The 23,614-nt window shown below is 36.8% G+C and overlaps 1 protein-coding gene across 2 annotated transcripts in view; it reads left to right on the plus strand.

Annotated features, from left to right (window-relative positions):
* The window catches only part of LOC105747738 (ATP-binding cassette sub-family C member 2-like), a 78,089-nt gene extending 54,971 nt beyond the window's left edge, over positions 1-23,118 (plus strand). For both annotated transcript variants that reach the window (XM_049710551.1, XM_033406873.2), the window contains 12 exons: positions 275-335; positions 786-1,005; positions 7,102-7,256; positions 9,125-9,280; positions 12,515-12,714; positions 13,674-13,800; positions 15,226-15,327; positions 17,582-17,725; positions 18,647-18,805; positions 20,098-20,264; positions 21,257-21,451; positions 21,793-23,118. In XM_049710551.1, coding sequence (XP_049566508.1) covers positions 275-335; positions 786-1,005; positions 7,102-7,256; positions 9,125-9,280; positions 12,515-12,714; positions 13,674-13,800; positions 15,226-15,327; positions 17,582-17,725; positions 18,647-18,805; positions 20,098-20,264; positions 21,257-21,451; positions 21,793-21,931 — 1,825 coding nt within the window. In that variant the 3' untranslated portion in view covers positions 21,932-23,118. The remainder of the gene's footprint in view (positions 1-274; positions 336-785; positions 1,006-7,101; positions 7,257-9,124; positions 9,281-12,514; positions 12,715-13,673; positions 13,801-15,225; positions 15,328-17,581; positions 17,726-18,646; positions 18,806-20,097; positions 20,265-21,256; positions 21,452-21,792) is intronic.
* The last annotated feature ends 496 nt before the right edge of the window (positions 23,119-23,614 follow it).

A 23,614-nucleotide genomic window follows, 5' to 3' on the forward strand; every position in this document is an offset into this window, starting at 1 on the left:
AGGGATTTGGCTCAAGTTTGAAGGATAATTATCTAGAAGAAGCAGTGAAAAAAATCATACAATATGCCCTGGCCCTAAAATATATGGGGTAAAAAAGAATAAACGATCTCCCTTCCAGAAGATTAAAGGAACATTATTATTATCACGGCAAGTCAGGTCTCTGTTAATGAAGCAGAAGAGTGTGCAATAAAGTGGTTGAGAATGTTTAACTTTTTAAAAAATGTTTAGTTGATCTAAAAACCTAAAAAAAATGTACATCGTCTTGCTTTATCAGGCCCTTATTGGATCAAGGAAAACAGTTCTCAGTGAGAAAAGAAAAGGTCCCTGTTGGTGGGGTAAGCACCAGAATAACTAGTGTTATTTGTTACTAACCACTCAAATATAAATGTTATTAATAAATACCATATGTTTTTCATTGAATTTGAGGAAGGTTGCTATATGATAGTTTGAAGAAATTGAATTAAATGGAACAGTTGGACATTATAGTGGTGTTTAATTAGGATTACATGTTATTTAGCTATGTATATTCTGGTTTACTAATAATAGTAACTAACATGATTTCAACTTTTATTTTTAAGTGCTCAGGACTGTGCAGGCACTTTGCTTGTATTTATAAGGTGGCTACTAGCATTACTCCAATTTATAGATAAGTAATCTGAGGACTAGAGTAGTTAGTAACTTAGACCAAGATCATAAAGCTTAGGATATGTCAGAGCAGGATTTAAATCTAGCTTGTGTGACTTTAAGTACAGTAACTTTATTTTTAAAAACAATTTTGCTTTTAGGTGAAGTTCTCAATCATTCTGAAGTACCTCCAAGCCTTCGGCTGGCTCTGGGTATGGCTGAATGTGGCCACTTACCTGGGGCAGAATTTGGTGGGAATTGGACAGAATCTGTGGCTTAGTGCCTGGGCAAAAGAAGCAAAGCACATGAACGATTTCACAGAATGGAAGCGAATAAGAAGCAATAAACTTAACATCTATGGATTATTGGGATTAATGCAAGGTTAAACAAAAAGTCTAGCTGCTTTTCTTTTCTCTTTCTAACCTAATTGATTCAGATGCAAACGTAGGGCATTGTTTTACTTTTTAAAAATCTATGTCATAATATTCAAATACTTTGGGAGAATTCAAATGCCTATGTTTTTAGTTCACCATATTTGCAAGAGTAAACAAAAACTTGTATGTGTCAACTACATGGCCCACACTGAATATTATCAATTTGTCTCATTTAATCTTGACAATAAGTATTTAGAAAGGTGTCATTATCCCCATTTTACGGCTGAGGAAACTGAGTCTCATATGTTAAGTCAGTCAGGACTCAGAAGTCTTGAATACGTGGCTGTCCACTGTATGTGTGAGGCTTGTGACTGATGTGAAGATCAGTAAGTGAGTCTTAAAAACTGCGTTGTAAGTAAAGCTTAAAACTACATCGCAAGCAATATGCGTGTAAAAGTAGTAAAAGAAAACACTGTAAGGATTTAGAGCAGGGGAAAGCCATATTTGGTTGAGAGATTAAGGTAATTTCCAAGGCATAGTTGGCATTTGAGGTGACACTAAAAAGATGGAGGGAATTTTGTCAGGGATCACAGAGGACAAAAGCTGATAGATGCAGAGAAAGATGTGAATAAAGATGGATGGGAAGGTGAGGGGGATATAAGCATAGGTGAGGATGCCAGTCTGAGTAGTCTTTAGGGTTTTTTTGGTTTTTTTTTTTTTTTTTTTTTTGCGATACGCGGGCCTCTCACCATTGTGGCCTCTCTGGTTGCGGAGCACAGGCTCCGGACGCGTAGGCTCAGCGGCCATGGCTCACGGGCCCAGCCGCTCCGTGGCATGTGGGATCTTCCCAGACCGGGGCACGAACCTGTGTCCCCTGCATCGGCAGGCGGACTCTCAACAGCTGCGCCACCAGGGAAGCCCCCGGTCTTTAGGTTATTGATAGGGCAGTAGGGGAACTAGAGGTGGAAAGGTAGTTTGGAGATGATAGTTAGAAAGGCAAGTAGAAAACTTTGAGAATTGGGGGAAAAAGAAGTGACAGAATTTGGAGTCATTTTTCAGAATAAGAATAAATTTTCAGTGATGAAAAAAGATGGATTTTTATTGGTGGGACTAAAGTCAGAGACCAGGGAGAAGTTGAGGTTGGTAGGGAAAAAATAATCAATGATCTTAAGGAGTCTAGATGGGAGATAATCTAGTACAAAAAGATCTCTTATCTGATGCATCTCCTTGTCACCCAAAGCATCTAGACTAGTGCGAACCAATGGGTAGGGAATGAAATAAGATTTGAATAAAGTATGAATGGAGGAAGGGTCAGAGAGCTGCAGTGGGACTGGAGAAAAGGGATGGATAGGAAAGACACTGCAGTGAAAACATATGTAAGAATTGCTGATTTGTGGGTAGGAAGAGAACATCACTCATGATTTTGAGTTTGGGTAATTGAGAGAACAATGAAGACAAAAATAAAGAAACCAAGGACGAGGGAAGTCAGTTGGTAGAGCAGAGAAATGATTAATTCAATTTGGAGCACGTTTAATGGGAAGTGTGGATACATATTTTTCTGCTGTTTTTTTTCTCCCCAGTAGCAGAATAGATACACATTGTCCTTCAAAGAAGTTAGGTGATTTGAAAGAGTAAGAAGAAAGACACTCAAAAGTATAGTACTCAAAAGTGTAGAACAATTAAAGGGAAGATATTTTTAATTAATTAATTAACTTTTGGCTGCGTTGGGTCTTCATTGCTGCGCACAGGCTTTCTCTAGTTGCGGCGAGCAGGGGCTACTCTTCGTTGCGGTGCGCGGGCTTCTCATTGCGGTGGCTTCTCTTATCGTGGGGCACGGCCTTAAGGCATGAGGGCTTCAGTAGCTGTGGCTCGTGGGCTCAGCAGTCGTGGCTCTAGAGCGCAGGCTCAGTAGTTGCGGCACACGGGCTCAGCCGCTCCGCGGCATGTGGGATCCTCCCGGACCAGGGCTCGAATCCGTGTCCCCTGCGTTGGCAGGCAGATTTTTAACCACTGCACCACCAGGGAAACCCAAGGGAAGATTTTTTAAATAGACAATTTTTGATGTGTTTATAAGAAGAAAGGAAGACAAAGTGAAGGAGAGTGATAAATTCAAATAAGAAATAACAAAGCCATCTACGTGGAAGTCTTGCTGTCTAGGGATATGCATAAGGGAAAACAGAGATGCATGCTTTTGGTAACAGAAAATGAAGATAACGTTTAAAAATTTGTGATTTAGGGCCTTGCTTCTGTTTTCTGCTCTCCTATCTTATTTTTATTGTGTGACCATAGTACTTCTTATAAGTATCTCCATCAGAAAGTAAGCAAATACTGTGAGACAAATTTATGTTTGTTTTGTCATTCTGTTAACAACATTCATTGAGGAAAGAGTTGTTACGTTAACAACTAAAATGAGATACCAGGACTTAGAATGTGTTTGGTTTTGAGTCAGTGAATCAAGTTTTTTGGCTTGTGGTTTGCAACTCGAGGAAAAAGTAGGTATAGACATTTAGAATGCTGAGCAGCAAAAGAAATGTCACATATACATCTCTATATCTATGTCTGTCACACATATATAGGAGGGTTAAACTCTTACCAATCCAGTGAGCTCATGTTACAGTTTTAAGGGAGACTCAATATCCTTCGGAGAATATTTTAAGTGAGCAAATACTGTTTTTCCTATACTAGACAAGGTATGCAAGTTTAGTGTTGAAAATTTTACTTGTGTAAAGTTTTAATTAACTATCAGTAGGTATAGAAAGTATTTTGTAGTAAAGGTAACAGATTATTCAGAGTTTAATCAAAAAGATTTTTTCCTGATTGGATTTTTGTTTTTTACATTTAAAAACATTTAAATTTTTGACTTATTATTAAATACAATTATAAATTATTTCTTAAGAAATGAAAATATATAATTTCTGATTTTTTAGTAGTCTGCAGCTGTGTCCTATGGAACCTGGTTCAATCAAGAGCAGGCTGTATTCACTGATATCATCAAAGCTCACATTATTTTTTGAGCTTTAAAACATAAATAGCACTTTCACATGTTAATGCCAGAGGCTATGAATAATATAGAAGGCTAACATTCAAAGAAAACTGGAGTACTGAAGCAGAAAACATTGCATCTATATTTTATAACAATAATAAAGATCTTACCTTATCTTCTGAAAAAGAAATAGCCCTGAACATTTTATTCCTGGTTCCCAGCTATTTCCTTTAGAATCTCTAGGGCACTCTGAACATCCTTAATCTATTGTGTTTTATGCCCCCTTGTTAGGAACTTCCTTTTCCAACCCAATGTGTAAAATATAGGCACCTTATTTTCAAAGTGCAATGTTTAAGGAGTACACACCAGTCTAAGATGCGTGACTGGATCATTTACTTTACTTACCTCACAAAATTCCACTGAAATGACAGTGGATAAATATAAAAGTAAAGGGTTCAGGGGATTTCAGAGTGATAAATGTCTACATAAGCGATTATACTGATAATCAAGGGTAGAAGAACCTGTAACCAGGAACAGATACTAGATGAAACTGTCAAAGAATAGGGAGCGGTTCAGTCTAGCTGTGGAGGAACTCAGGTACAGAGAGTAGGATTGAGTAACGTCGAAATAATCAAAGTGATTCACTAGAACATTGTTCTTCTGTTACCAACTGGCACAGCAGTAGTACAGTGAAAACTAGGAAGCTGATGTTTAAAAAGGAAATTAGGGTTACTAGTGTGTTTGACCTACATAGAAGAAAGCCTCCTTATGTGGCTTTTGGAGAAGTGTCAGCCTATGTCTAGATCACCATATGAGACTTCCAGTGTCACACCCACTTAAGTGGAATTTCCATTCAGAGGAGTTTGGGGAAAATTAATGTGCACACAGGCAGAAGAAAGCCACACCAGGTACCTCTTAATTCACCATGGTTTTTTTGTTTTGTTTTGTTTTTGTTTTTGTTTTTTATCACCATGTCTTTATCTTGCATGTTTTAACTGGTAATGATGGATGGTCATGCATTTTAATCAAGTGAGCAGTATAGATATGAGCCAACAAATAGAGCAGTGGAGCCCAGAAGTAAAATAGTCATATTTGATATGTAAGAGAAGCTTAAAATTAGTATCTTCAGATATTCAAAAGCAGAGGCAAAGCAAGAGCAGAATGTGCTTAAATAAGTTCAATCTAAGAACAAGAAAGTTCTTAAAAAATTTAAAGAATTTAAAAAGATTGTACAAGTGTGAGAAGATAAATCGGTAGAAATTGTCCCAGATGTACAACATCAAAAACATAGATGGCAAATGATAAATAAGGAAAAATCAGAGGAATAATCCAAGATGTTCAACATCCATACAATAAGACACAGTAAATGCAGGTGGAAATTATCAAATGCATAATATTTAACAACATTTTCTGTAACTGAAGAATACTAAAGCCTGTTCCCACAAAAATTTCCAGTTTAGAGCAGAAATACAGAGGGTTCCAAGAGAGTAGTTTATGTTGCAGGATGAGGGGGTGAAATAGGATGAAAGAAATAATAGACTATCTGCTGAGTTTAAACATATTCCAAAGAGATTTGCTGACTATTGAATTGTTTGGGAATAGATTAGTGCTTGTTGCATAGAAAAATAGTGGTACAAGCATTATACATTTAGTGAACTTCATGAATATTATGTTTAGTAGTAACGTAAACACTGAATATTTGAGAACAAAAGGGCAACAACCTATTTTTGGAAGGACTAGAAGCAAGTATGGGGAGTGAGGTAGGAAAATAATAGAAAGTATTTAAGAGTAAGAAATTATTAAAGAGCAGTGTGTGATGTTATTTAAAATATAAAGGAACTAGCTAAAAGAATTTGAGATTGGAACAAGAATCCTGTTGGCAACACACTTTTACTAACAATTTTGTATAGTAGAGATCAGCGGTGCAATTATGTATCCCAGAAGACTCAAGAGCAAATGGCTTAAATAACATGGAAATTTATTGATGCCTCAAATGGAAAAGTCCAGGCACAAGTTTTTAAACACACTTGATCCAGGGGCTCAAAAGAAGTGTCCACCATGCTTTCTCAGTTCTGCTCATTTTCCTCTTTTCCTGAGCCATTCTCAGGCTTCACATGGTGATGAAAATGTTCTCTTTCAAAGAACCTCTTTCCATAGAAATCCATGAAATTACTCTCCTTGAAACAATTTGAGTCACATATCCACCCTTGAACCAATCATTGTAACCAAGCATTTCTTCCTCCACTCCTACAAGTTCCCTAGTTTGGGGATTCTTTGTCCTTTCATTTCTTCTTACACACCTGGATAGTTCTTTTCTGAGCTTGTCTCTTTCTTGTTGTATTTTTGTCAAACACAGCTACCAATAGTCAATAGATGCTGTTAACTGTGTTTTAACCTGTTCCACTGAAGCTACATATTTATTATTTATATTTTCTAACTTTTTAGTTTTTTCAAGAACCTTCTCACCAACCAAACTGTAATAGCTTGACAGACCAAAAATAGTTTATTCATGACTCATACCACTTGTCCACTGTAGGTCAGGAAAGGGACTCTTCTGATTCTAGGGCCCAAGTTGAAGAAGCAATCCAACCACTATTTTAAATGTTGGCAGGCACTGTGCAAAGGGAATAGGAGCTTTAGCAAGTCTGACACCTGGAAGTGTCATGTGAAATATCTCAACTTACTGTTCAGAACTATTCATTTGATTGCATCAATCACAAGGAGGTCAGAAAGTGCAATTCTACCATGGACCTAGAAGCTAGGAGAACTGAAATTATTTGTCTAGCAACACCAGTCACTACCACATTGTCTTTCAGGACATCATAAAGTTAATAGGTTGCTAAAATTCTGTCAATCCGGTTGATCTCTTATCTTTAGAGCATTTCTCTAGAACCTATGCTCATGAATAAGGAGAGCCCTACTCTTATAGCACACCAGAGTGTCCGTATTTATTTTCCATGCACCATATGCATTTATACTTAGTTTGGTCCACAGTGATACATTTTTAAGTTTGATATTTGAGTTTTCCATTAAAAATAAATGCTATTACAAGCAATCTTTTGAGAGTTAAAATTCAGAGTTTAAGCTGTTAACATGTCATTGATAACAATTTGTGTTTAGGTCTCTTTGTTTGCTCGGGAACTTATGTACTCACCAGAGGGTCCTTGGCTGCCTCTCGAACTTTGCATGCTCAACTGTTGGATAATGTGCTGCATCTCCCACTCCAATTCTTTGAAACCAATCCCATAGGCCAGATCGTCAATCGGTTCACCAAGGTAAGTAAGCCATACCTTATTAAATAGCATACGTATAAATGATCCACATTTAGTACCTTATTATCTCATTTGTAAAAAATATCATTCTAAAAAGATGGGATTATGTTTAGGGTAGATTTCATTGTTATTTTATTTCTAATTATTGGGACATTTATAATTGATGTATAGCAGAGTCACATCTTACACACATACTTAAAATAACCCTTAAAAATAGCTGAAAGAATCCAAGAAGTGCATGTGCTCTGGTGTCTACAACTCCAATTCTTATACACATTTAGTTTGAGAATCAGTGGTTCAGGCTGAGGAGGGGGAGAAATGTAAGTCTGTATCGACATATCCAGATTTTAAGCATTCTGCCTTTAAAAGAACTATCAACTCATTAATGGCAAATGGGGGATGGGTAGAGGTTCCCAGAGTGTCTCTGCTAACCTATAGGGTTTTGCCCATTGTGTTTACTATTAAGTACTTGTAATTGTACTGTCCAATAAAATGTAATGCAAGCCACAGAGGTAATTTAAAATTTTCTAGTAGCCACAATATAAAAGTAAAAAGAAACAGTTGAAGTAATTATTTATAATAATATATTTTAACAGAAAATATCTGAAACATTACTTTAAAGTATAATCAATGTAAATTTATTGATTGAATATTTTATTTTTCTCCTACAAAGTCTTCAAAATCTGGTTTGTATAATAGACTTCTGTTAGATCTCAGTTTGCAGCAGCCATGTGGCTTCTGTATTAGTGCATAGCCATGATCTTAAAATATGGCAATATATTTTTGTGTATATGAAAAACATTTGGTGTGGTATGGGGAAAAATGAGGATAAAACATCAAAATATAAATGAGAATACCTAGCATAATCAATGTTTGATGGAGTATTAAATCTTGCTTAATCATACCAGTGTCACACTGTTCTTTGAAAGTTTATAGAAGAACTTGATCACCAGTGTTCTTTGTCTCCCAGTGGACATATCTCTATGACCCTCCTAAACAACTCGCATTATTATACAGTAACATGACAAATGATTGGGTCTTGAACAGATGAGAATATGAGAAGGTGTATTTTAAAGACAGGCAGGAAGTTACTTATGAATATGATGCTCTTACACTATTTGGTATGTGAGATAATCAGGGAAGTCCCAAAGCAAGGCTGAGAAGAAATAAAATTCTATCTCCATTCTTTATCAGTGTTGTCCTAAACTGAATACTCCATCCCTTCAAGGTTGAGTGCCTTCCTATTCCCTGGGATCTCTAAGGTCGTACCTTATACCACAAACATAGCTTTAAGTTACATGTGAACTGATGCATGACCTTCCCATGTCCATTTCTCAGTCCCATTGTCCACCTCTATCTTTCGGTTTTTAATTTTGTAAATGAAGATTATTTTGTTTTCCTGTTTCTTCTGATATTGGCAGGATCCAGCTATCCAAGAAGGTCACTGGACATGTTCTCAGTGGATAAGAATGGCCTAGGAGTGTTTTACAGTTTTTAGGGAGTGAATAATGGTAGACCAATGCCCCTGAATCCCCAACTACCGGGGTTTGGACTCTTTTTTTTTTTTTTTAACAGAGTCTGATTTCAGTCATATAAATTAAGTGCCATGTAGTTGTCATTGGGAAGTACAAATTGGTTGATCATAGACATATTGGTACTAGAACACCCTCTTAATTGTTACAGCTGAAAAATACATGGGGGTGGGCTGGGGAGGGCAGAGATCATATATTGAATATTTAGATATTTAATAATCAGATTGTCACACCTGGGTAAATGTTTTTATTTTTACAATGAATGATATATGTCTTCTTCCCCTCATTTTAAACCAATGAAAAGTTAAAAATAAAGTGACTCGATATCAAATTTTTCAGGACATGTTTATAATTGATATGCGTTTCCATTACTACTTACGGACCTGGCTGAATTGTACACTGGATGTTATTGGAACAGTTTTGGTCATTGTGGGAGCTTTACCACTCTTCATTCTGGGGATTATTCCTTTGGTTTTCCTCTATTTCACTATACAAGTAAGTACACGGATTTTTATGTGTATTAATAACTTATAAGTTCACAGTCAAATATAGTTTCAGACCCACTTAGACTGCCTGTTAGTTAAGGTTCTCTAAGGAGCAGACATCAAGAAAGGATTAGATGTACTAGAGAATTGCTGGGGGAAATGCCTGTAAAAGATAAAGGAGAGGGAGCAAGAGAAGGCTGGGTGAGCCCTTCGACAGCGAGGCAGGTCTGCTCCCTTCGAGGGAGAAGGAAGAGGATTGGGTAGGAAGAGTCTTGGACTGCAGGACGGTTCCATAAGAGGTTTGGTTGAATGAATGGGAAGCTCACAACCAACACTGCCCAGTGGATGCTCCCATGTGACCCCTGAATGGGCTTGTTTTGGCACCCCTGCCATGCTCAGTCTTTGCCTGGGAGTCATCTGTGGGAAAAATGGCCTTCATTCTACTATAGTAGTGGATTTGGAGGGGCAGCGGCTGGGCTGTCAGTCAGCTATGGGCCCTGCAACAGGAGAACTGAGTTGTGCATTTTCATGGCCACCATAAAACCTAGGTGTTGTTTACATTTTAGCAGAAAGTTAATTTGCCTGAAGATCCAAGAGAGAAGCACATATTGCCTTTTGCCCTGTTATCCCTGCTATCAACAAACTATTGCTGGAAGAACTACAACAGATCTCTCATGATATGTATATATCCTTATATTCCAATTAAAATGTGGTCAACCAGGGGCTTCCCTGGTGGCGCAGTGGTTGAGAGTCCGCCTGCCGATGCAGGGGGCACGGGTTCGTGCCCCGGTCCGGGAAGATCCCACATGCCGTGGCAGCTGGACCCATGAGCCATGGCCACTGAGCCTGTGCGTCCGGAGCCTGTGCTCCGCAACGGGAGAGGCCACAACAGTGAGAGGCCCGCGTACCATAAAAAAAAAAATTAAAAAAATGTGGTCAACCAGTTTGAATTCCAAAATTATGTCACTGTGAGGCTGTAGTGTAAAAACAAAATTTCTTAACCCATATTTAAATTAAATATAAAAGTTTTTTGAGGCTCTTTATAGAAAAGGATGCAGTTCTTGTAGTTTAATGTTTTCTCAACCTAAGTTTTCAAATTCATATTGGAGTTTAATTTGTCCAACCAGGATGTTAATCATTTGCTCATTTCTGCACCTGTACTATCATTATTCCTCCTACTTCCTGTGTTGTCCCTCTTCTCTCTGCCTATCTGGATCTTACTTACCCTTCATGCCTAGGTTATATTCTACTTTCTGTGAGAAGCATTCTCTACCAAAGTAGGGCAAAGAGATATGACTCATGTAGGTATTATGGGTTTATTATGCTGCTAGTATTATAGGCTGTTTTTTTGTTGTTGTTCTTGTTGTCATTTTATTTATTTATTTATTTATTCATTTATTTATTTACTAGACCAAAAATTGTCTCCTCAGTGTGATTGTAAGTCCTCTGGGGCAGACACTACGTCTTATAGTTAGAAAAAAAAAAAAAGTCAAGAAATTGAGGAATGGTGTTGAGGATCAATTGTGTCTGCTTAAAAAAACAAAAACAACAAAACATATCACAAGTGATAGTCTTGTGGTTGGTGCACTATAACAGGGTGTCTGGGAGTGGAAAAGAGTCTAGAAACCATGTCTTGTTAGGCGGAACTTTATAGGGTGAGCCCTGAATGAAGATTCAGGAACCTCAGATTACTTTCCTGACTCCTGTGTTTGGTATATCACTTTCTTTTCCAGGCTTCATTTCTTTTCCCTGTAAAATAAGAGGTTTGCTTTACGTCAGTACTACTCAAAGTGTGGTCCCTGGACCCATGGGCCTACAGAATCAGAATCTCTTTTTTAAAAAATCACATTTTACAACCAAAATATACACAATTTTTACTTGCTAATCATACCCTAATAGAGCAGAGGGAAATAAAGAATTTCTCACAGAAGTCTGTGTTTTTAAAATCCTTCTGGTAATTTTTACTAAAGTATGAGAAGCACTGATCTAAATCAAATGTTCTTAAGCTCAATGCTCTGGTCAGTTTCATGGAAGGACCCCCCAGGGCTTCTATAATTCATTGAACTTTTATGAAACTACCTTTGAGACAATCTCTTAAGTCCTCTTGCAGGCTCAGAATGCCGTAATCGTTTGTATTCTCTAGAGCACTTAGCATAGAGCAGAGCTTGTAAACTGTAAGCTGACAGGCCACATGTAGCGTCAGGTATGTTTTAGCGTAGCTTGCTTAATGTTTTTACCAAAATGAAGACATTTTTAAAATTAGGAATTTTACATAAAATTCCAGATCTGAAGATTTTCATGAAAAAAAATTGCAAGATGTAGCAAACTCTTTATTTTCATTTCCAGTTTGTAGCAATTACATGGGGCTGATGAAGGATCCACCCATCCCAGCTGTCCTCAGCCCAAGTCAGAGGGGAAGTAGTCAATTATAATTGTGGCCATATTGGTTTTTTTGGCAGAAAAAAATAAAGAAAATTTTTTCCATAACTATATTTAGGTACAAAAATCTTATTGTTTGTACATTTGGTTGGCTTCCTTCATTTAATGGGTTAACCACCTGGCCACACTTCCAACATGTAACATAGAGCTTTTTCCACAGTAGGTACTCAATAATGGGTGTTTGAGAGCATTATCAAAGTGAAATTTTGCCCAATTATGTTCTAGTTGTGCTATCCAGAATTTGGGCCTTTTACTGGTACAAAGGTGCATTCGTTTCCTGGGGCTCCTGTAACAAACTTGGTGGCTTAAAACAACAGAAATTTTATTCTCTCACAGTTCTGGAGGCCAAAAGTCCAAAATCCAGGAGTAGGCAGGGTTGGCTTCTTCTGGAGGCTCTGAGGGAGCATCTATTGCATGCTTCTCTCCTAGCTTCTGGTGGCTGTCAGAGACCCCTGGCATTTTCCTTGACTTCTAGGTCCATCACTCCAGTCTCGTCTTCACATGGCTTTCTCCCTGTGTCTGTGTCTTCTCCTTTTCTACTTTTTATAATGACACTCAGACTGTATTTAGGGCCCACCCGAAATCCAGGATGATCTCATCTCAAGAACCTTAATGACATCTGCAAAGATCCTATTTCCAAATAAGGTCACATCCACAGGTACTGGAGGTTAGAACTTGAACTTAACTTTTGGGGGCTGCTCTTTAGTTACACAAGTACCCACTACACAAGTATCTTGCCATGTTCAAACTATTGAAGCAATTTTGCCTACATCTTCCCAACCGCCTCTTTCTGTTTTCCTGTTAGAGATACTACGTGGCAAGCTCTCGGCAGATTCGGCGGCTGGCAGGAGCATCTCGCTCTCCTGTCCTTTCCCACTTTAGCGAGACTCTCCTTGGGGTGTCCACTATCAGGGCATTTGGACATGAACAGAGGTTCGTCCAGCAAAACAAAGACGTGGTGAATGAGAATTTGGTCTGTTTCTACAACAATGTGATTTCGAACAGGTAAGTCATATTCACATACCCAGTTCAGGACTAGTCTCTTCTTGGATATTTTGTTCACTAACTTCTAAACAAAAAGTGTTTCTTGTTTTTTTTTTGCGGTACGCGGGCCTCTCACTGTTGTGACCTCTCCCATTGCGGAGCACGGGCTCCGGACGCGCAGGCTCAGTGGCCATGGCTCACGGGCCCAGCCGCTCCGTGGCATGTGGGATCTTCCCGGACCGGGGCACAAACCCGTGTCCCCTGCATCGGCGGGCGGACTCTCAACCACTGCGCCACGAGGGAAGCCCCAGAAAGTGTTTTTAATGATATTTCATCAAAAATATTAAAGCCTTAAATATTTCTAGTATTTAATATACACTTAAGTTAAAGTGTGTCTATTTATGTCCGTATGAATAGTACATGCTACTTTACGTGAAAATAAGGTCCCACGTTTTTTGAAGGTTATACAGGATGCTATTAGAATGAGTAAAGATGTGACTCTTTGTTGTATTTTATATTTGTAGAATGGATTTTCTTTGCAAACAATAATCTATAATATTTTGAATTTGAAGCTATACATTTCACATAGAGGAGAAAAAAAACATTAAATAGTTGGGCACATGTTAACTTTTAGTGACTAATTTTATCATATAGAAAACGTGCATGTAATCAGAAAGGTAAGTGATTTTCCAATGGGATTTTAAGGTAAATGCATCATTTCAGCTGATGTTCTTTTGTTTTGATTTTTAATTCTGATTAAGTTTTAAAGCAAAGTTCTGCAAACGTAAAGTGTATTTTTATGCAGAGAAATCCTTTGCTCTACCATCACTGCAAAAAGCCTGTTTGATTGAGTTCTAAGTAAGTGTGAAAAAAGCGAATGCAGCTATTGATGTTTACCTCTTCCGTTTTCAGAGGAGAGCTCATACTAAGTGCACCAAAGCTTCTGCATCTCAGTTCAGGAATATTTTCCATTATTACAGGTGGCTGTCTGTTAGACTTGAATTTCTTGGCAATTTAATGGTGTTCTTCGCTTCACTGCTTGCTGTGCAGGCTGGCAATTCTATGGATTCAGCAATAGTTGGTTTGTCCATATCCTATGCCTTAAATGTAAGTAATAGTGATTTTGTGGTATATAATATGTTTATAATCCAATTAATTAAGCTCTCTTCTCCTTTTCCTGTCTGAATTATAGACTGTATTAACTAACTAATGAGAGACAAATCTGGATTACCCTGGAGGCTCATTTCTTTCTTTTGCTACTAGCAAAAGAGCTAGCTCAGTATTTCTAAGTTAGCTCACAGAGAAAACAGGCTGATACCCAAGGCTCAGTGCTAGAGGATCCAGGAAACTCCTGCTGTTGCATCATTACCCAGAAGTTTCCTGTTCTCCTATCCTTATAGAGTTATAAAGTATAACAGGGATAGGACCCCTCTCTACCGTGGCCTGTCCATCTGGTTTGCCCAAACTAAGCAGAGAGATAATGCAAGCTCTGGGGAGAATATATGCTCTGCTTGTAATTTTTTCTCCTAATAAGCCCTATTTTATATGATACTGCAAAGTGCTAGTGGTATGACTGTGTGCAAGTCCCCTTAGTAAAATAGAAAATGTATCAAACTGCTTAATATAATTCCATATTATTTAAAAGATGGGTCTACATGATTTGGGTACATGCCCTTAGTCCCTTATCTAAAAGCCTCAAGTCAGTTACATTTCAGAATTCAGAACTTAGGCTTCTAGAAAGGAATTATAATACATTTAACATCTACACACACACACACACACACACACGCACACACACACACACACAAATAAACATATCCATATGTATGTATGTATGTATGTATGTATATATGCAGGGCCTGGGGCAGAACTCTGTAATCAAACTCTTTGTTCTGCAGTGAAATATGTGAATGTACATCCTAAGTGGGTTAAATCAACACTTTAAGGAGACCCACATCAGTTCAGTCAGTTTGGCCATCAAATGGTTTAGCACCAAACTCAAGAAAAATCTGAATTGTGAGAGTTTTGTGACTTTCAGAACTAGATTTGAAGTTACAAACTTGGGGAACTTATATTTAGGGATAAGTTGCATGAGAAGAAAGTAGAGTTTGGGAGAAAAAAAGGAGACAGGAGTAGTCAGAAAATTCCTTCAAATGGAAGCTGGTAAAGAATGCCAAAGGTAACATTGTGTACAAATTTTTTCCTCACTTAGGATGTACATTTCTTAAGGCATATCCCATCAATCTTGGTATTCATCATTTCTTATACCAAGTATGGTCTCCTTTAATATATGTTGAACTATATTCATTCCTTCTTCTGACAAATAACCATTGTTTATGATATTAATGAATTTAACAAACTTAAAGAAGCACATGTGTGTCTAAGAATAAATATGCTCACTTCTAAAGTTGTTAAATAATTCTAAGAAATAAAATATATGAAAATTCTGAAAAATGAAGCTTTATAAAGTATTATTAATAGTATATAAAAGACTGATACTCATTCATTAAGCTCTTGGTATTTCACCTCCAGATTACTCAGTCTCTCAATTTTTGGGTAAGGAAAGCATGTGAAATTGAAACCAATGCAGTTTCCATTGAAAGAGTTTGTGAATATGAAAATATGGATAAGGAGGTAAGCACTTCTAAATAACTAATAAATGGATGCAGAATTAAGATATTGTAATACATCTTGAACTGACATCTTAAAGATCAATTTTGAACAAAACCTGCATTTCCAAATTTATGCTGTAATATTTTGCATTTCGACAAAATTAAAATTCAATCTATTGTAAAATACACCATTATTTTATATAATCACTAAAGTGGAAAAAAAGCACTGCTAATTAAATTAGGACTGTTCATAAATTATAAGATATCCCATTTCAGTATTGTTATAAAAATGAAATATGAGCACCTGTTTTTAAGGGGCACAGTGATCTGTCCCCTACCAATGTAAACCTATGATTATAACTTTGTAAAGATTTTACATTGAGAAAAGTGTCTTAATGCAGTCACCTCACAATTATTTACAGTCTGATTGTCCAATTTCAAAATTAACTATGCCTTTACTGCTTATACCTTCTGTCCCATTTACTCACCATTAGCATCTCTGTGGATGGGAAGGAGAAGGAGAAAAAATCAGTCTACTTTTTTCCCTTTAATTAACTATAATTTGGGAGAGAGAAGAATTAGACTATAGACAGAGTATAATGTTAGCATTATCTTCATATTTTACTAATCTAGGGTACTTCTGTCTCCCAGTTCCATGAATTAACAGGGCAGATGATAAAGGGTATATGTTGAATTTCTGCATCTTCTTCAATCCATTTATAAAGTTATCTAAATCTTCGTGAAACTTTCCTCTTTTGCTCACTCATAACTCTGAGGAAGAAGTGTTCCTCCTCCAAATAAAAACCTACAAATTTCCAGTTGTATTTTGGAAACATCTCTTCATATCTTTTCTCAGACCTTATTCCATTAACCACCTTCTCTAATTCCTAATTTCAGCCCCCCAACCCCTTTACTCCTTTCAGCCTATAAATATACTAAAATATTTTCTGCATACTCCAACTCCTACCTGAATTTTGAATCTTCCTCTAGATTCTTCCCTGGGTCTTACCTTCCTTTTTCATACACATTTCACGAAAGATTAGTCTACCTTCACGATCACAATCACAGTTACCAATATCTAGTTTGTTCAGCTTATTGCCATATAATGACTAATATAAAAATTGTATCATTTTCTATATTTTCTAAATCTTTTGCTATTAATATATGTTTTCTTTTCATTTTGAAAAAAGTTCAGTAAAATGTGTGTGTGCACACACAAGCACACACACATTTAAAAAAAAATCATCTTTATGTAATTTGATGCAAGTTGTAACAGACACCATTGCAAAAACCCTTGATGTGGAAAGAAGTAAATGTGTCCAAATGACCCCTATTTACTCCTCTATAGCCCCGTTTCTCTGCTCCTCTTTACAGCAGAATTCTTGGGAATAGTTCCTGTACTTGCTCTCTCTAATTCCTCTTTTCTCATTCTTTTCTGGACCCTCTTTCGCACAGGCTTTAAATCCTACCACTTCACTGAGCCTGCCCTCGTCAAGATCACTAATGGTAGCTTCTCAGTCTTCACTTTACCTGGCCTATCATTTGACACTTGTGATCGCTCCCTCTCATGAAAACACTTCACCTCGCTGGCGGGGCACCACAGTCTTCTGCGTGTTCTTCTACCTCCTGCTTTTCCTCCAGGGTTCCAGAGCCAGGCCTCAGTCTCAGGTCCTCAGCATATGTAGTTAGTCTCCTTTACCTGGAAAGGGTTTCCTCTGATATCCACATGATTTGTTTCCTGACCATGTCCAGTTAAGCCTTTTCTAACCTCCCTGTTTAAAATTACACCAACCCTGCCTATTTCCTGATTTCCAAAGTTTTATCATCAACTAACATTCTGCATAGGCTATATGGTGCTTTTTGTCTCTCCTCACCAGCATGCATGCTCCGTAAGGGCAAGAATTATTTGTTTTTCTCACTGCTAAATCACCAACAACCAAAGCATTAACTGGCACAGTAAACACTCAGTATTTGGGAAATGAATAAATGACAAACTGTCCTCCTCTCAGCTGAAAATTTCAGGTTACCTTCAGCTCCTTTATAAGGTTTTAGATTTTTCTTAATAACTTAATAGAAGATGGGAACCCTCTTTATGTGTAAAAATTTATTTCTAAGATTTTGGTATTTTTAAAAAGTGTTTTCAGAAAACTCATAATGTTTACAAACGTCATTCATCATTTTTGTTTTATCACTTTTGTTTATATGCATGAGAATTATTTTTATTGGGGGGAGCTATTTTTATTGTAATTATAGTTTAAAAAATATTTTGTTTTAAGGCACCCTGGATAATGTCTAAAAGGCCTCCGTCACAATGGCCCAATAAAGGGATAGTGGAATTTGTTAATTATCAGGCTCGATACCGAGATGATCTTGGTTTAGCATTACATGATATCACTTTCCAGACTCATGGGGAAGAGAAGGTACCATATATATTTCATAAGTCTCACTTTACCTTTCATCTGAATATATTTATTGTTAAGGCCAAAGTATACTGTGATATTGAATATAAGATGGTCATTTGTTCAAATTTCATATAAAAGTAATAAAGACGTGGTTGGTTTGTACAAAATAAGTTTTTCCTCTATCAACAAAAATATATATTTTAAGCTGTTCATAATCTATTGTGAAACATGACTTTACTATTTTTTAGCTTTATTGAGGTAAAATTAACAAATAAAAATTGTATTTTTTAGGGTGTACAGTGTGATAGTTTGATATACATATATTGTGAAATGATTATCATAACCTTAAGAACACTTAAGATCTACTCTCTTAGCAAATTTCAGTATTATTAATTATAGTCACCATGCTGTGCATTAGATACCTAGAATTTATTTGCCTTATAACTGAAAGTTTGTACCCTTTGACCAACATCTTCCCATTTTCCCCACCCTTCAATCCCTGGTAACCTTTTGTTTGACGTTTTGATGTTTTTAGATTCCACATTTAAGTGAGATCATACAATATTTTTCTCTGTCTGGCTTCTTTTACTTAGCATAATGTCCTCGAGGTTCACCATGTTACCACAAATCACAGGATTTTCTTCATTTTTATGCAGGATTATATATATGTTTATATACATTTTTTTTTCTTTATCCATTCATGCATGGCATACACTCTTCAACACACATATTAGCCCAAGCCTTTCCAGTGAGTAAGGAGTGTCTGGATAAAGACTCATCCTTGCATGTCACGTTAAGTCTTCCATGACAGTCAATGTTATTCTGGTTGGCAAAATTAGATTCTACTGACCTGACACGTAATGTATTTGTTGTCAGTACCAAGGTCCCCTTCCCTTACAAAAAGTACAATGTAAACTGTTTATGATAATTTCATTATAGATTGGAATTGTGGGACGAACTGGAGCAGGCAAATCAACACTATCAAATTGCCTATTTAGAATTGTAGAAGGATCAGGAGGCAAAATTATTATTGATGGAATTGACATATCTACAATTGGGCTTCATGACCTTCGTGGCAAACTTAATATTATTCCACAGGTAAAGACTGTTTTGTCGTTAGTCTTTCTTAACTCCCTCTAGGGAAACTTCATCTTTTGTTCTATTTTATTTTGTTTTTGTTTTAATTTTTTTTTTTAATATATTCCTTTCAAGCATACACATTCATTTTGGGGAGCCAAATTATTTTAAATGTATTATGAAAAATAACTATGTAATTAAATCCTATTAAACACTCTAAATCTGAAGTGTTCTCCCTACGTGCATTTATCTATTTGAAAACCTATGTTGCTTTGCAAGTTTCCTTCATAATACAAATAAAATACAAATAAAATTCAAATGTAGAGATTAGGCTGAAACACATTGGTAGTTTTTGGAAGAAAAAAACAGTTACTGAGGCTTTTGCTTAGTTGGTAATTTGAATGTAGGATTTTGATTCTTTTGACTTGAGGTTTAGAAATATTGAAAAAATGAAAAGAACAATAATGCAGTTAGATCTTTTTTCAAGTCCTTTGATTTTTCCATCTGTGGCATCAGAGGAACTTGATCATTAACAAATATGCAAATTGGCTCAATAATATGCCTCTGCAGTCCAAGATGACTTTATTCAGTTGTGTTTAAGAGATTTAAGCTGAGTATTTATGAAATATCTTTATATTATTCTTTAAAAATATCTTAAAATACTATCACCTCTTTGTCATAGTGTTTAAACACATACTTACATTCATGAATTTACTTCACAACAAATTTGAGTAAAATCTGAAATTCTGACAGGGATAAAATTGACTGGAGAAAAGAAACAGTCATTCCCCTCTTATAAATCAAAACAGGCGTAGTAAAATACAGTTTCACTAGACATGTCAGTGTATTGGAAAGAGCGTGGACTTGTCGTCTTTGAATTCTACCTGAGCACTTACCTTCTGTGTGTCCTTGGATGAGAGCTTTTTAAAACCTCCAGTTCACTGTCTGTCAAATGAGGATATTTACTTCTATCTTTCTGGATTGGTGGGCTGATAGATAATATTATATACATAGTATAGATTACATTTATTCAGTTCTTTTCTGTATTATATTATATCCCTGACTAAAGGGCAGCTACCATCATTATTATCGTGGTTGTGATCGAGACATTATTAATAAGAGGACGAGAAAGAATCAGGAAGCTTATAATGATTTAATCTAACTTGCAACTTATTCTGATTTTCTTCTGCTTTTGGGTTCAATATAAAATGAATTTGATAACTATTTAGTTTTGATCATTTTGTGTTTTCCTTATTTAATGTACGCATGCCTCATGTGACAGTAAGATTACTGGTGACTATTTTATTCTCTAGGACCCAGTTTTATTTTCTGGAACCCTTCAAATGAACCTCGACCCCCTAGACAAGTATTCTGATGTTGAGCTATGGGAGGTGCTGGAACTATGTCACTTAAAAGAGTTTGTGCTGTCCCTTCCCAAGAAGCTGCTGCATGAAATTTCAGAGGGTGGTGAAAACCTCAGGTAAGCTGCTAAGAACAGAGCTTGGCCAGGTTATTCATTCAGGGCTTTTTAGAAACGAGTTGGCCTCAAAAGGAAGTCACTCCTGAGCTACCACGGATCTTGTCTGGCCTCTTCAAAGCACACCATTGCTGATTTCTCCTAGGGAAGACAGACAAGGAATAAATAAAATGATAGCCACTGGCTGGGAAACTGCTGGTGAAGGGAAACAAAGGGACAAAAGAGGAACAATGCAGTAGGAAAAGTCACTATTTAATTGAATCTTCTTCTGCAAAGACTCCTACTCTAATAGCTTTCTTCCTAAAAAAAATTGTTGTAAGGGCTACTTTGATGTTTGACGTCTTAGGACGGTCCCTTTATGGGATCAGAGACCTAAGGGAAATCAGTTAGACCCTCTCTGCACTGGAGAGACACAGCCTGTATGACTCAGCCTCTTCTTTGTTTACTCTCTCCTCCCTCTCTCTGTTTCTGCCACCTTGGCCTCTTTGGTTCCTTGCTGTTTCGTGAAGATGCCACGCCGGTTCCTGCCTGCCTCAGGAATTTTACATCTGCCAATCACTTTGCCAGGAACAGGTTCCCATTGGAAATCTTCAGGACTCACTTTCCACTTCCTTCAGGCCTTGAATTTAAAGGCATCTTCTCAGAGAGGATTATTTTGGCATGCCCATCTAAAATGCCCACCCCGTACCCACATTTTACACCCTCCCTTTCTGTACGTTCGAATTCTTCTCATTACTATGCATTTTGCTCATTTATTTTTTGTCTCCCCATGTAAACACACAGACAGAGCCTTTTGTCTGTTTAATTCATTGTTCTATTTGCAGAACTTGGACCAGAGTCTGGCATATAGTAATCACTCAGTGAATATTTCTTAAAGAAAAGAATGAATGAATGTGTGGGTTAGGAAGAGAATAACAGTATAATTAGAATTTTAGAACAGGAAGTGTGTGACCATAAATCCATTGTGGAAATCATTTTACTATTTTTTATAACAGTGTTGGACAGAGACAGCTTGTCTGTCTTGCTCGTGCTTTGCTGAGAAAAACAAAAATTCTCATCTTGGATGAGGCAACAGCTTCCATCGATTTTGAGACTGATAACTTGGTGCAGACCGCAATCAGGAAGGAGTTTTCTGATTGTACCATCCTGATGATTGCTCACAGACTGCATTCTATCATTGACTCAGACAGGTATGCTTTATTTGTTTTCAGAAATAAACCAGTTTCTACAGAGATACCTACTGAACATATGAAACACATTAATTACTTGCCACTAGTAAAGGATTTTATCTGTGCTGAGAGATACAAAATGTCCCCTAATAGTATGGAAGATACTTTCCAAAATAATTAGAGGAATTTGTTAATGCTCAAAGAATATTAGAAAACTTGATATATTTCCTTAGTTAAATAGTACCTTTATTTTGTACTGACATAACTCATACAGTAATTTAAACCTTACGGTAGCAAGAACAAGAAGGGTGAACTGAAACACTGATTATAGGTTACCTGACTGGATTCTTTTCACATTGCAGGGTGCTTGTTCTAGACTCTGGAAGGATTACACAATTTGAAACACCACAGAATTTGATACACCAGAAAGGACTTTTCTTTGACATGCTAACAGAAGCAGGAATAACACAAGACTCAGGGACAAAAAGTAAATACTTTTAGTTGTATATTGATTATACCAAATAAAAAAAAATAGTATTTGAAAAAATAAAGACAAGGGAGAAATGCAAAACAGCGGGCCCCTAGCTACATGTTAACACAAACAAGAGATAAGCACCATAGCTCTAACCATAAGGGGCTGTACCCAACCTTCTTTCTTCCATTCATTCCCTCCAGAATATCTGCCTTTCCCTCATTGCCCAAAGTACTAAATGCCATTTATCCCTCAAGTCTCTGACTTTGTTCAGGAGTCATCTTCTGCACAAAGCATCTCTTGATTTTTCCCTTCGCTCCCCTGTCTGATCCACATGCCCTTTTTCTGTCCTCTGAGTAGCCCTATGTGCATACCTTTATCATGGCAGGGACCATACTCTATTTAAATCCTTTTAGTCTGCCTCTCCTTAAAGCTACTTGAAGGCAAGTGCCCAGTTTATTGTTTTTGTGTGTTAGGTTCCTAACATAGTACCTTTCAGATTGTTGATACGCCACAAACATTTGTAGAATGAATGATTAGGCATTTTAGAGTAATATTATACAGGCACCTATAATAACTTCTGAGTTATTTTACAGTATATAAAATTATGGAGGGGCTTCCCTGGTAGCGCAGTGGTTGAGAGTCTGCCTGCCGATGCGGGGGACACGGGTTCATGCCCCGGTCTGGGAGGATCCCACATGCCGCGGAGCGGCTGGGCCCGTGAGCCATGGCCACTGGGCCTGCGCGTCCGGAGCCTGTGTTCTGCAATGGGAGAGGCCGCGGCGGTGAGAGGCCCGCGTACCGCAAAAAAAAAAAATTATGGAGGAATCACAGAAAAACATATTGAGTTATTCAGCTGCTTTTTGGAAAGAGTAATTATATGTTAACTGAATTTTATAAAATAAAATTTTGCTTTATTTAAAAATAATATTTTATAATATTTTTACTATTTACTTTGAGTAAAAAACCTATATTTTCTATGGAACGTCATTTTCTGGCTTGATTAACCTCAGTGAGTTATATATCAGATGGTATACATTCACAAGTAATTGTTGATTTGTAGTACTAATTATATTTTGAAGGGCTTTTTCATTTGGTAGTTTTATGTAATAGAAGCCACATTGTTTCTCTGAATTGCCATTCACATTTGAAGTTTTCAAACTTCAATGGTATTTTCCTTTCAAGATGATTTTAATAAAATATTTTAACATGTTAAGACTCAACAGCCATTTCTTTTATCCTCTTTTTCTCCTTCCTGTGCAACAACTTTGCACAACCTTGCTTCATCCCCTAAGTGTATTTATGAAAAGTTACCATAAATTATAAAACCCTATATTATCTAAAGCTTCATTCCTTAAAATGTAAGCTACTGAAAGTGTTGTCCTGACTTTACAATTCCTGTAGTACCTACCACTATGTTTTGTACTCAGTAGGCATTGAATAAATATCTATTGAAATCCATTAAGAAAGGGAACTGGATATTTCATTAATATCAGTTAAAATTTATGTTTTGGCCTCTTTACACATGTAGTAAAATCCATCAGAGACACTGCATAATTTAGAAATCTAATGGGAAATCAACAGTCACCTGGATAAATTGTGGTATCTTCATACAGTGGAATTCTATACAGCTATGAGAATGAATGAACAAATGCTACAGGCAACACCACCAATGAATCTCACAAACATAATGTGGAGTAAAAGAAAACACA

This window comes from Orcinus orca, chromosome 5 (genome assembly GCF_937001465.1).
Source record: "Orcinus orca chromosome 5, mOrcOrc1.1, whole genome shotgun sequence".
Lineage (NCBI taxonomy): Eukaryota > Metazoa > Chordata > Mammalia > Artiodactyla > Delphinidae > Orcinus > Orcinus orca.